Below are 14,574 nucleotides of genomic sequence, written 5' to 3' on the forward strand. Positions count from 1 at the left end.
TGTGTTTTGGGGTGTATTTTTACACATACCCATGCTGGGTGGGAGAAATACTTCTGTAAATGACAATCTTTTGATTTTTTTACACACAATTGTCCATTTACAGAGGTATTTCTCCCCCCCAGCATGGGTATGTGTAAAAATACACCCCAAAACACATTGTACTACTTCTCCCGAGTATGGCGATACCACATGTGTGGCACTTTTTTGCACCCTAACTGCGCTAAAGGGCCCAAAGTCCAATGAGTACCTTTAGGATTTCACAGGTCATTTTGAGAAATTTCGTTTCAAGACTACTCCTCACGGTTTAGGGCCCCTAAAATGCCAGGGCAGTATAGGAACCCCACAAATGACCCCATTTTAGAAAGAAGACACCCCAAGGTATTCCGTTAGTAGTATGGCGAGTTCATAGAAGATTTTATTTTTTGTCACAAGTTAGCGGAAATTGATTTTAATTGTGTTTTTTCACAAAGTGTCATTTTCCGCTAACTTTTGACAAAAAATAAAATCTTCTATGAACTCACCATACTCCTAACGGAATACCTTGGGGTGTCTTCTTTCTAAAATGGGGTCATTTGTGGGGTTCCTATACTGCCCTGGCATTTTAGGGGCCCTAAACCGTGAGGAGTAGTCTTGAAACGAAATTTCTCAAAATGACCTGTGAAATCCTAAAGGTACTCATTGGACTTTGGGCCCTTTAGCGCAGTTAGGGTGCAAAAAAGTGCCACACATGTGGTATCGCCGTACTCAGGAGAAGTAGTATAATGTGTTTTGTGGTGTATTTTTACACATACCCATGCTGAGTGGGAGAAAGATCTCTGTAAATGGACAATTGTGTGTAAAAAAAAATAACAAATTGTCATTTACAGAGATATTTCTCCCACCCAGCATGGGTATGTGTAAAAATACACCCCAAAACACATTATACTACTTCTCCTGAGTACGGCAATACCACATGTGTGGCACTTTTTTGCACCCTAACTGCGCTAAGGGGTCCAAAGTCCAATGAGCACCTTTAGGCTTTACAGGGGTGCTTACAATTTAGCACCCCCCAAAATGTCAGGACAGTAAACACACCCCACAAATGACCCCATTTTGGAAAGTAGACCCTTCAAGGTATTCAGAGAGGGGCATGGTGAGTCCGTGGCAGATTTCATTTTTTTTTTTTGTCGCAAGTTAGAAGAAATGGAAACTTTTTTTTTTTTTTCTCACAAAGTGTCATTTTCTGCTTACTTGTGACAAAAAATAATATCTTCTATGAACTCACTATGCCTCTCAGTGAATACTTTGGGATGTCTTCTTTCCAAAATGGGGTAATTTGGGGGGTATTTATACTATCCTGGAATTCTAGCCCCTCATGAAACATGACAGGGGGTCAGAAAAGTCATAGATGCTTGAAAATGAGAAAATTCACTTTTTGCACCATAGTTTGTAAACGCTATAACTTTTACCCAAACCAATAAATATACACTGAATGGGGGTTTTTTTTATCAAAAACATGTTTGTCCACATTTTTCGCGCTGCATGTATACAGAAATTTTACTTAATTTGAAAAATGTCAGCACAGAAAGTTAAAAAAATCATTTTTTTGCCAAAATTCATGTCTTTTTTGATGAATATAATAAAAAGTAAAAATCGCAGGAGCAATCAAATAGCACCAAAAGAAAGCTTTATTAGTGACAAGAAAAGGAGCCAAAATTCATTTAGGTGGTAGGTTGTATGAGCGAGCAATAAACCGTGAAAGCTGCAGTGGTCTGAATGGAAAAAAAGTGGCCGGTCCTTAAGGGGTAGAAAGCCCTAGGTCCTCAAGTGGTTAAGTTCACTGGTCTTCTGACATTTTTTTATTTTCCAACTAGTGACCTTAGCCCGTTTAAAAATGGCCTAGGTCTGTCACAACTCCACTGTGCGCCCGCCCCTTCTGGCCACATCCTCCATCAGCTCTCCTCAGTGTCTCTGCCCCTCCCTGCACATGTGCAGTAGCGCAAAACACGGGGGACACACACACAGGAAGTGCAGGGATGCAGAGACACTTGAACATTATTATAAAGGATATTCATGTGTACTGTTGTATCATAAAATTGTGTAGTGTTGGATTATTTAAAATACTGAAGGCCTCCTACTTACAAACAGGTTTTGTTCTGGGAGATTGTAAGTTGAATTTACTTTCGGACATCTCTGGATTTGGAAATATAGTATAAACTATGTTTTTGGTTGTTTTATGTGTGATTTTGCTTATACAATACTGTAACATTTCACAACAAAAATATGTAATAAAAAACAGTATTGTATATTTTATACATGAGGACATCTCTCTTTGTATCCATGAAACAACTCAAATCCTTTGTAAGTAGGGCGACTGTCTGTATTGTTCAATTTCTTGTTCTTTTGTTTATGAAGTTTTTTCCCTATTTTTAAGGCTATAGAGTTGTAAAGCTGTGGTGAAGTGAGCTTAATTAACCACTTAAGTACCAGCGGTCTCTGCCCCCTTAAGGACCAGAGACCGATGGTACAAGAAACAGCGGAACACCACTGAATACCAATGAATCACCACACATACCCGCCGCAAACACCATCATCGCCACATGCTGGGATCCTGGGCCACCCACTCTGCCGTCTCTATGATGGCAGAGATCATGTGAGCCGGTCAGAAGCCGCTTTCATTGGCTCCTGACCCTGTCTTTCAATGTAAGCCAATGGGAGTTGCTTACATTGCGAGGAGCGACGGAATCGGCGGATGCGTAACGGCGGCTGATTCAAATCTACGTCCTGCCAGCCAGGTAACCATCAAAACAGGGCATAGATTTCAATCAATTTGGTCCTTAAAGGAAAACTTAAGTCAGCTAAAAAAAAATGACTTTTACTCACCCGGGGCTCTCCTCAGCCCCCTGCAGCTGAACAGTGCCCTCGCCGTGTCCCTCCGATGCGCCTGTACTCGCCGGCGGCCACTTCCGGTTTGGCCGTCACCGGCCGACAGGCTGGGAACGCGGCTGATTATCCGCGTCCCCGGCCGCAATAGCGCCCTCTATAATGCTATTGCGGCCGGGGACGCGGATAATCAGCCGCATTCCCAGCCTGTCGGCCGGTGACGGCCAAACCGGAAGTGGCCGCCGGCGAGTCCAGGCGTATTGGAGGGACACGGCGAGGGCACCGTTCAGCTGCAGGGGGCTGAGGAGAGCCCCGGGTGAGTAAAAGTCATTTTTTTTAGCTGACTTAAGTTTTCCTTTAAGTAGTTAAAAAAATAGCAAATTAATCAATAAAAAAAGCAAACCTTGCAGCAGCAATCAGAGCCCACCAACAGAAAGCTCTATTCACTTGTGTGCTAAGTTGTATGGCTCTGCAGCGAACTATAAAAGCTGCAGAGCACTAAATTGTAAAAACATTCCAGGTCACGAGGGGGGTATAAGCCTAAGCCTATGGCTCTGAACTGGTTTTAAGCTTTTTAAAAACTTTGTAATGTAAGATATGGTAAGTGTTGGATAAAATTTGTTGTGAGCATCATTTACATTTTTTTTTTGTAAAGTTCGTATCGTCTTGTAAAATCTTGTTAAATGGTAAGTTCTAAATTTTACCTATCAAAAGCAAAATTGGATTGTCCTTGAAAGTGTGTGACCTGGCTATTATTTAGCTTGCATACATGGATGACTTATAGGCAATAGTTATGAGCTCAAATTTTACATGGTAGTAATCATAATGCAAAATGTCAGACTATTGCAAAATTTATTTCTCATATAATAATAATTATGATCCGTAATTTTGCAAAAATACAACTTTCTTATGGCCATAGATGCATTTAACCACTTAAGGACCGGGCTATTGTGCATGATTCTGTGCTGCGTGGGCTCTTCAGCCCACAGCACAGATCGGGAACCACGCAGGGCGACCAGACTTCCCCCCTTTTTCCCCCACTAGGGGGATGACCTGCTGGGGGGGGTCTGATCGCCGCCGCTATGTGTGGCCGAGCGGGGGGGCTCCTCAAAGCCCCCCTCCGCAGCGATTTCCACCCTCCCTTCCTCTCCCTCCCGCTCCCTTTCCCTATGGGCTGCGCAGGACGGATATCCGTCCTGCGCCGCCTAGGATAGGCTTCAGCCTATCAAATGCCAGCAATCCCCGGCCAATCAGAGGCCGGGGATCGCCGATCTCCTTTACGGCTCTGCTGCCGTATTGATGTAAACAGCGGGGATTTCTTCAATTAGCCTGCGAGCCGCAATCGGAGGCTCGCAGGCTATTCACGGAGACACCCTTTGTGAACTGACATGGAACGGCCGTTTCCATGTAAAACCACAAACGACCAGCCACCGCCTATCGGCGTTAGCTGGTCGTTAAAGGGAACCTTAACTGAACGGGGGGGTAAAGAGTTTCAATTACCTGGGGCTATTACCAGCCCCCTGCAGCAGTCCTGTGCCCTCGGAGCCACTCTGGAATCCTCCGGTCCCCCACTGTCACTTAGTTTAGTCATGATTATCCTGCATAAATCATTAGTTGTTATGAAAAAAAATGTCAGAACTCCAAGAGAAGAGACCCAGCACCGTCTTCAAATGTATTTCAAGCTCTTTATTTTTAAAGCATCAAAGACATAAAAAGGGCAAGTCTCTGTGACGTTTCGGGAGGAGCCTCCTCTCTTTCTCAAGCCGACAAGCCCTCTGAATACATACAAGTTCAAAATGGCTTTAAATAGTACTTGCTCCCCTAAGGAGCCAATCAGAATGGGCTGGACGCCCTATAGTCAACCAATCAGGCTAAGTTCCTACATATAAACCCTCCCATCTAATGGAGGGCCTGATGGGGAACTGCATCTATTTTTATGCTCCAATCACTTTAAAAGGGCCGCTGGAGCACCGACCAATGAGGGCAGAGCATGTCCTGAATGAAAAACGTCATATAACTGACGCATGCGTAAATCCGCAATGAAAATCCGCATGCAGCTATAACAATGTGTATGCGCAAAAACGTAACGCGTAAAACACCCGGAATCGTAAATCGTCAAAGACATAGACGTTACAACTTACAATCAAATTGCCTATACCGGTAACACATAAAATCTGCCTTTTGTCATTTTATTGATTCCAAAACCTTTAGTACTATATATTGGAACTCAAATTGGCTTGTAAGCTCAGTGACCCGGACCTACATACACAGTTGAATCCAATTATAAGAAAGAGTATTTAAGGGGGTCAATTGTAAGTTTCCCTGCTCTTTTAAATTTCTCTGAAGAGTAGCAACATGGGGGTCTCAAAACAACTCTCAAATGACCTGAAGACAAAGATTGTTCGCCATCATGGTTTAGGGGAAGGATACAGAAAGTTTTTTCAGAGATTTCAGCTGTCTGTTTCCACAGTCAGGATCATATTGAGGAAATGGAAGACCACATGCTCAGTTCAAGTTAAGGCTCGAAGTGGCAGGCCAAGAAAAATTTTGGATAAACAGAAGCGACGAATGGTGAGAACAGTCAGAGTCAACCCACAGAGCAGCACCAGAGACCTACAACATCATCTTGCTGCAGATGGAGTCACTGTGCATCGTTCAACCATTTGGCACACTTTACACAAGAATATGCTGTATGCAGAGGAAGCCTTTTCTATGCCCACAGCACAAACAGAGCTGATTGAGGTAAGCTAAAGCACATTTGGACAAACCATCTTAATTTTGGAATAAGGTGCTGTGGACTGCTAAAACTAAAATTGAGTAATTTGGGTATAACAAGGGGTGTTATGCATGGAGGAAAAAAAATACTGCATTTCAAGAAAAACACCTGCTACTTACAGTAAAATAAGGTGGTGGTTCCATCATGCTGTGGGGCTGTGTGGCCAGTGCAGGGACTGGGAATCTTGTCAAAGTTGAGGGACACATAGATTCCACTCAGTATCAGCAGATTCTGGAGACCAATGTCCAGAAATCAGTAACAAAGCTGAAGCTGCACGGGATGGGTCTTTCAACAAGACAACGACCCTAAACACTGCTCAAAATCCTCTAAGGCATTCATGCAGAGGAACAAGTACAATGCTCTGGAATGGTCATCTCAGTCCTCAGACCTGAATACAAATCTGTGGTGTGAGTTAAAGAGAGCTGTCCATGCTTGGAAGCCATCAAACCTGAATGAACTAGAGATGTTTTGTAAAGAGGAATGGTCCAAAATACTTTCAGCCAGAATCCAGACTCTCATTGGAACCTACAGGAAACATTTAGAGTCTGCAATTTCTGCAAAAGGAAGATCTACTAAATATTGATTCATTTCTTTTTTGTGGTGCCCAAATTTATGCACCTGCCTAATTTTGTTTAAACAATTATTGCACGCTTTCTGTAAATCCAATAAACTTGATTTCGCTTCTCAAATATCACTGTGTGTGGCTCCTATATGATATATTTAACTGACATTTTTTATCGTAACAACCAACAATTTATACAGGAAAATCATGACAATTAATAACGTTGCCCAAACTTTCGCATCCCACTGTAAATACATTTAAGCCTGTGGAGCATAAGAAAACAAATTTTCACAAATGACAAAACACATTTTCACATTTTTGCATACATGCATTAACATATGAGTATGAAAAAAGTATATTTTAGCGAAATGACATTTCTTTGTGAAATTATGAATCATATTTACGATTACAATGTCTTAAATTTTGCATTTCACATTCTAATTCCAAATTTCGCTGTGAAATGACTACCATGCCAAAGTCAAGCTCATCAGCAGAAATCAATCATGGGTACAAAGTATTATATGAAACATGCTCTAGAAAGAATGTTTGTTACTTCAGGATGCAAAAGGATCTTCATATTTGGCACTTGGGTAAAAATAAGTGGCTAAATATTTCCTTTTTTGGTCTAAGAAGCATTAACAACTAAAACTTTGAATTTGTAGTGCGCAAAGAGGGGTTTTAGATTCTGCCAAGACTTTTTTACTTACTTCATCATGCTGTTTAAACTTTTTGAAAAGCTCTCTTTCTGTGCCAAAGGAAGGCTTTGCTGCAGAAAGTGGCTGGAGATGGTACTAACGACCAGATATGCCATGTGTGAGTGATTTGCTTTCTTTGTTTTTTACACAAGCTAACCAAGGGACTTAAAAAAACAAAACAAAACACAAGATAAACATTTGAGCAAAGAGCTGGTAGATAATGGGCAGAAGTATCCCTTGAAGGTTGCCAGGTCACGCACATCAAATAAAGTTATCTGGAAATGTGGGCGCCTGGTAAAGCCGCTACTATCAGGATATACTATTGAGGATAGTAGAAATAATATTGGTAAAATTACCAATATTCTACTATCCCCAATCCCTGATAGTAGAATATCGGTAGTTATACCAATATTCTGCAATCCTTGATTCCTAATAATAGATATGAGGGGTTTAGCTACTTAATATTGAAACCCCATGCACCCGATTACTTACTCCCACTGCTTATATCTCAAACACCGGTTTCTGTCACTTCACCACTTCTGATGCATCAAAATTGTCCCATTGCCGCTGCTATAGCCACAATTACCATTGCAGGCTATGATGGTGATGCCCAAATTTCCAGCGTCCGTTGGAGCCTAAGTTTCCCTCTTCCACACATGTCCCCCTTGGTAATGCTTTTGAACCTTTATTCTAAATGACTGTATCCAGCGATGCACATGAACCAGTTTTGGACTGAAGTTTTTAAAATGACAAAGAGGATTTGCAAAAACCTAATACAGAATCATTTTTAATCTTATGGCATATTGTACAACAATTTTAGGACCTGCTTCTACTACTTTATGAAGAAGGACCAAATACCAAGGGTATTTTTAGGCGCTCAGCCAATGCAAAAACATGTAAAGAGCTTAAGGAAAAGTTAATGTCTGGAAACGATGTCCAAATGGAAGGAGAATCTGTGTTTGTGGCAGCTTCAGTCATAATGGTATGTAATGGAATCATAAGTGTATTTTGTAAAGCACCACTGGGCAGCATTCATTAAAAAATATTATCATGCTCATCGAAGGGGCTTTTAATATTATATTTCTTCAGCATTGTTCTTTCACAAATTGTTATTATATGGGAGAAGTAAAAATCATGTAGTAAGTGTGGTAAATAGACCTATACCTATTGATGTTTTATTACATTGACAAAATAAGCCATTTACCACATCCAAGAGGTCATTTATTGACTAAATTGCTAAAAGTAGTGTTTCCACAGCAACATATCTAATTATAAGAAATCATTATTGATGAAAATATTGTATCAACAATGTGATATTAATAAATACAACAATATCCATTTCTCTTAAGTTATAGGTGGTTGTCTAGCAGAAGAAGTTTCACATCAGCAATATTATAAACACACTTTATATTGCATGTGAGACTTGCAATGCAATGTACAGACAGGAACATTTACAGATCAATTCAACACTGTAAAGCATAAAAATCAAAAACAATTCTCACAAAGAATATAAGTAGCAATAGTGCAGCTTCCCAAGACCTTTTAACATACATACCATACTACAGAGAGCCATACCATCTTACCCCTCCAGGATCACAGCCAGCACACCAAGCTAAAGAAAAGAAAAACCCCTGATGCAGAGAGTATAAGTTTACCTTTGCTCCACCACCTCTGCATATCGCACTTCCTCATTATGGAGCCTCTGTGATTGGCTAAAGAAAGTTTTCAGCAGATTTAAACTTTCATGCTTTAAAGTCATTGGGAACCGCTGCTTAAAATAAAAAACAGATACACACCTAAGGAGATGGAAGGCTCTGGGTCCTAATGAGCCTTCCCTCTCCTATCCCAGTGTCCTCGATGCAGCTCAGGATCCCCTGTTTCAATCCCCCGCCGCTGGGACTTTGGAAATCTTCGGGAGCAGAGTCCTCCTGAAGACAGGTGGCTCCATACTTCAGGAGCACTCGGGCTCCTGAAGACTTCTGAAGACTCCCTTCAGTGGCGGAGAGAGCAGTGTTTAAATAAATTAGTCAAATACTGCTACGGGAGATCCTGAGCTGAAACGGGCACCGTGAGAGGAGAGGGAAGGCTCATTAGGACCCAGAGCCTTCCCTCTCCTTTGGTAAGTATTTGATTTTTATTTTAATCAGCGGTTCCCAATGACTTTAAGGTAATTTAGCAGGAAGTGCAGGCTTTTTTTGAGAAACGTGTGCTCTTAGAATTTTTGTACAATGGCTGCAGCCACATTTCTAGGGGTGGGCCAGGCGACTGCCCTGAGTGCTGTGAGGGAGGGGGGCACAGTGATGGAGGGGGGAGCCACGGCCTCACTGGGACTCAACCACAGAGGGGGGAGCCCGACTTCTCCCTCCCTCTCCATGGGGGCCCCCTTCATGCTCCCCCTCTTTGCAGAGTAAGTGCAGCAGGAAGCCTCGTATGAGCAACTCACCTCCCTTTCCATCGCTGCTCACTTGCCGCTGTTCTCCTCCGTCTGCATAGCCACTTATAAACTCTCTACTTCCTGATTAGCAGGAAGTAGAGAGTTTAAAAGTGGCTATGCAGATGGAGGAGCCCAGCGGCAAGTGAGCAGCACTTGGAGCGGGAAGGGAGGTGAGTTGCTCATACAAGGCTTCCCTGCACTGACTCTGCCAAGAGGGGGAGCACAGAAGGGGGCCCCGGGGAGAGGAAGGAAGGGAGAGAAGTTGGGCTCTCCTTCTCGCACAATTTTATTTCCTTGCCCTGGGTGCAATTCAACCTAGAAACTGGTTGCCCAACAAAAGCAAGCAGTGAATCACATGCTGCCCATTTATTACAATCCTCCATTTGAAGGTGATCAAAATTTATGTGAGAACTTTCACCAACATTTAACAGTCCATAGATTCACAAATGGGATTATAACCAAAACAGTCCATAAAGTTCTCCTTTGTGCAAATGTTTTCTAGGTTGCAAATTTAAAAGTTCATAACAACTTCAGTGTGGATGCACCCAGTCTCTTGCACAGTCCCAGAAGTTTGCAGATGGCCTTTGTTATCAGGGCAGCCATCAGGGGGGTACAAGAGGGACAGTACTATGGGGCCCAGCCAGGAAGGGTCTGGGGCCCAAACAGTGGCAGTGCCACTCGAGCCTCTGCTCGCAATTCTACCGTGGCATAACAGGAGTTGTGTGGTCATCTCCCTGTTCCCTGCTGCGTGATTGGTGAACACGCATCAATGCAGGGTGGAGGGTGTTATGGGCAACAGGCAAGTTGCTTTGACTCTACCCCACATACCATGGCTCTGCCCCCATACAATCGACCTATCGGATTTTTATTTGGCGTGAGGGGGGCCCTGTAGGTTTGCAAAGTATGGGCCCAGAAAATTCTGATGGCGGCGCTGTTTGTTATCACCTACTTTATACAAAAGAAAAGAACAAACCATTCACAGAATTTCAAGTCCTAATTCATCATTCACTTTAGGCAGTTTTGATAGGACTTTGTATTTGAAAATTATCATAATATACCAACATACTATATGGGACCCATCACATTTTCAGAATTATCATCTACATGCGCCATCCACTACTACTTCATGCATATGTAGAATAACATACTGTATTCCTGTATGTGTAGAATTTCACGAAACCTAATTTAATTGTTGTTTTTAAGTTATGACCCACAGAGAGGTTGATAAAAGGTTCTATAGTTAAAATTCTGACACAGGATCACTTTAATGTAAAACATTTTAAAAGCCTGGACCTGTGTTTTCATCATTGGATATGGTAATGCCGTGTCTGGTTTTTTATATGAAGCACATGCTGGTACACACACAGAATTCCTCATCAAATTGAACTGTTTGCTTTTTGCAGAAATGTAGCCCAGAGTTTAATCCAAATGGCAATTTGATAGCAGTCTTTGATTTTTGAGTGCCACCTCACACATTTATTGAACAGCCATCAGATGACAGTTTACTACCCAAGCACAATTTTACCTTCCTTAAAGGACTTACGAGGCGAATTGCTTAAAAAAAGTTATGTACCTCATTGCTAAAGCAGACCTCAGGGCAGACGAACAGCACCTTCCTTTTCACTATCAGGTGCTTTATCCTTCTAATCCAGGTTACATTGCAGCTCCCGACCCTCCTCAGGGTCGCCCGAGCAGAATCGCCGCTTTAAAACTCTAACTCCTGCGCAGCTTGCATAGCCGTGGCTGCTCAGGATTACAGCCCCGCTCGTGTCCGCCCTCACTCCGTGCGCTCTATTATACGTCATGTGGGCGGCTCCACATGACCACCCACATGACGAACTACACTGCCAGCCAGCCGCGCCCCCTCGACAGAGAATACAAGCGCTGAGCGAGCAGGTACTCACTCGCTCAGCGCTTGTATTCTCTGCGGAGGGGGCGCGGCTGGCTGGCAGTGTAGTTCGTCATGTGGGTGGTCATGTGGAGCCGCCCACATGACGTATAATAGAGCGCACGGAGTGAGGGCGGACACGAGCGGGGCTGTAGTCCTGAGCAGCCACGGCTATGCAAGCTGCGTAGGAGTTAGATTTTTAAAGCGGCGATTCTGCTCGGGCGACCCTGAGGAGGGTCGGGAGCTGCAATGTAACCTGGATTAGAAGGATAAAGCACCTGATAGTGAAAAGGAAGGTGCTGTTCGTCTGCCCTGAGGTCTGCTTTAGCAATGAGGTACATAACTTTTTTTAAGCAATTCGCCTCGTAAGTCCTTTAAACACTTCACCACTGAGGGGTTTTTCCCTTTATGGACCAGAGCAATTTTCACATTTTAGTGCTCCTCCCTTTCATTTGCCAATAACTTTATCACTACTTATCACAGAGAAATTATCTATATCTTGTTTTTTTCACCACCACCAATTAGGCTTTCTTTGGGTGGTATGTTTTGCTAAGAATTATTTTATTCTAAACATTTAAAATACAGTATGTCCCTAGTACAATGTATAGTGACAATATTTTCTTTGGAAATAAAGGTGTATTTTTTCAGTTTCGCCTCTGTCACTAAATACAAGACCGCAGCTCCCCCCCCCCCCACCCCGTTTTTTTTTTAAATCAAGTGTTTTATCTTGGTAACTATGGAGGGGAGGTAAGGGGTTAGTTAATTAATGAGGTATTTTATGTATTTTTATTTAATGTAATGTATGTAAGTGTAATCTTAATATTTGGCTACTAGATGTCCCCCCACTTTATTCCTCCTGTGTATTGTGAACAGTACACAGAGGAAGTAATGTGCGTGTATGCTTTACTTTCACTTTTGTCATTGATCACTAGCATCTCGTTGATGCCGGTGATCATTGATCACAGGCACTTAGATCGGTGAATGGGAACTGTGCAGGGACAAGAAGGCACGCAGGAAGGCGCACAGCGGGCGCACTTAATGGCAGTAAAACGGTAGAGTGTATGGCAGAGAGTACATGGCAATTTTATTGTTACTTCTGAGTGTTAAGTGGCACACATTGTGCAATTATATGCTACCAGGGTACCATGCTCTACACTGCCTACTCTCTGCGCAAGACTGTTTTACTGACAATTGAGTGAATAACCAATGATTCTTGCTCAGTGCCAGATCATCCCCAAGGCAAATCTAGGCAGTTGCCTAGGGCCTGAAGAGAGTCTAGGGGCCTGGTGGATGCTAGCCCCCACCAAATCCTACTAAACAAAGCCAGGTGACCATCAATGGTGGGCAAAAACTGCTATCTTGCCTAGGGACCCATTCACACAGATTAATGTGATATTTGGAGGGATCACAGCCAGCATGCAGGAAACAGTACATGTAAAGCAAGCTTCAGGTTAATCACAGCTCCTTAGTGTTCTCACAGCATACAACAGCTTACATGTTGCATACACAGTCTAATCTCACACTGCATCTATGCCTCTTCTCATACAGACTTTCAAAAGCTAAATGTGTACCTGGGTGGAAATGGAAAGCCTATCTAGTTCCTTCTCTCCCATTCCAAAGTACGGACCCCAAGAAAGCAGAGAAAAAGCAGCAACTGCAACTCCCTTCAACTCCTGGACTACTTCCTTTCCTTGCTCACATGCAGGAGGCCGCAATAGCAGCATAGGGGGCGATATACAGGCTGGGAACGCGAACAATCACTCGCGTTCCCATGCCTGTCGGCAGGGGCTCTGGCTAAAAGTATTAGAGACAGAGGGTCAACAGGAGAGTCAGGAAACTGGTATTATTTTAAAAGGAAAAATCCATATTCTTCTCAGTTTAGGTTCCCTTTGAAAGGACCGTAACCCAGATAGTGGAGCTGTGGAGAAAAGTTTCTCCCATCCATCCCTGAGGTCCTGTACAGTATGTTCAAGATAAGGTCAATTGAGTAAACAGGAAGTGCATAAAATAATTTCTCAAAATAATCAAAAAATAAGATTATTCTTTTTAATTTGCACTAAGCACAAATGGAAAATGTGCTTTGCTAGCATGTTGACTGACTAATCATGCTGGTAGAGTACATTTTCCAATTTAGCAAACTGTCATAGATGTCCCTTAAACACTTGCTACTTCATTAATTGCAGCAGCTTACCTGAAAATGGAATAGAATTGAATTTGCTTCCTCTTGTCATTATTTATATTTTAATATTTTATTTTTAGAGCAGGAGGGTAGGTTTGTGGCAATAAAGAAATGTCAGCTGGCAATCCAGTAATGTTTCCTAGTTTGTGTCTACAGTGAATTTAGTGTTTTCCTGGAGCACCTAATATTTGTCTTTCTTATTTTGTTTTGACTTCCATCATAAGTACTAATATACAGTCTTTTTTTATTCAACATACACATTTGATTTAGGATTTTCTGCGCAATATCCCTGACAGTATTCTATCCTCAGACATGTATGGACTTTGGATGGAAGCTACAGAAAGTGATGAATTTGAATACAAGATTAAAGTAATAAAAAGGTCAGTCATTTCTGTGAACAAAATTAGTCTGTATTTGAGATTTATTCCTTTACTTTAGACATTAGTTGAAGAATTTAGATCTAAACAAAATGAGCCTCAAAAAGGATTTATTTCTTTATCTGCCTGCATCATCAACAGGCAATTTAGACGCAGCATTTGCCTCTGGTTCCTGGCTATTTGGGATATGGCCTGGGGTATTTTCATATGTAAAACACTATTTAACCACTTCACCACTGAAGGGTTTTACCCCTTGAACACCAGAGCAATTTTCACCTTTCAGCGCTCCTTCCATTCATTCGTCTATAACTTTATTATTACTTATCGCAATGAAGTGAACTATAGCTTATTTTTTCGCCACCAATTAGGCTTTCTTTAGGTGGGACATTATGCCAAGAATGATTTTATTCTAAATGTGTTTTAATGGGAAAATAGGAAAAAACGTGGGAAAAAATTATTATTTTTCAGTTTTCGGCCATTATAGTTTTTAAATAATGCATGCTACTGTAATTAAAACCCATGAAATGTATTTTCTCATTTGTCCCGGTTATAAAACCGTTTAAATTATGTCCCTATCACAATGTTTGGCGCCAATATTTTATTTGGAAATAAAGGTGCATTTTTTTTCAGTTTTGCATCCATCCCTAATTACAAGCCCGTAGTTTATAAAGTAACAGTGTTATACCCTCTTGACATAAATATTTAAAAAGTTCAGTCCCTAAGGTAACTATTTATGTTTTTTTTTAATTGTATTTTTTTTTTATTACAAAAAAAATAATAATTGGGGAGTGTGGGAGGTAA

The 14,574-nt window shown here is 41.9% G+C and overlaps 1 protein-coding gene across 1 annotated transcript in view; it reads left to right on the forward strand.

The window, feature by feature from the left end:
* LOC137527192 (rho GTPase-activating protein 20-like) overlaps positions 1-14,574 on the forward strand; it is a 275,894-nt gene that overhangs the window by 211,761 nt on the left and 49,559 nt on the right. Inside the window, exons 11-12 of the mRNA XM_068247674.1 lie at positions 7,716-7,877; positions 13,667-13,776. Of these exons, the coding sequence (XP_068103775.1) occupies positions 7,716-7,877; positions 13,667-13,776 (272 nt within the window). The remainder of the gene's footprint in view (positions 1-7,715; positions 7,878-13,666; positions 13,777-14,574) is intronic.

Source organism: Hyperolius riggenbachi, chromosome 8, assembly GCF_040937935.1.
Source record: "Hyperolius riggenbachi isolate aHypRig1 chromosome 8, aHypRig1.pri, whole genome shotgun sequence".
In the NCBI taxonomy this organism is placed as follows: Eukaryota; Metazoa; Chordata; class Amphibia; order Anura; family Hyperoliidae; genus Hyperolius; species Hyperolius riggenbachi.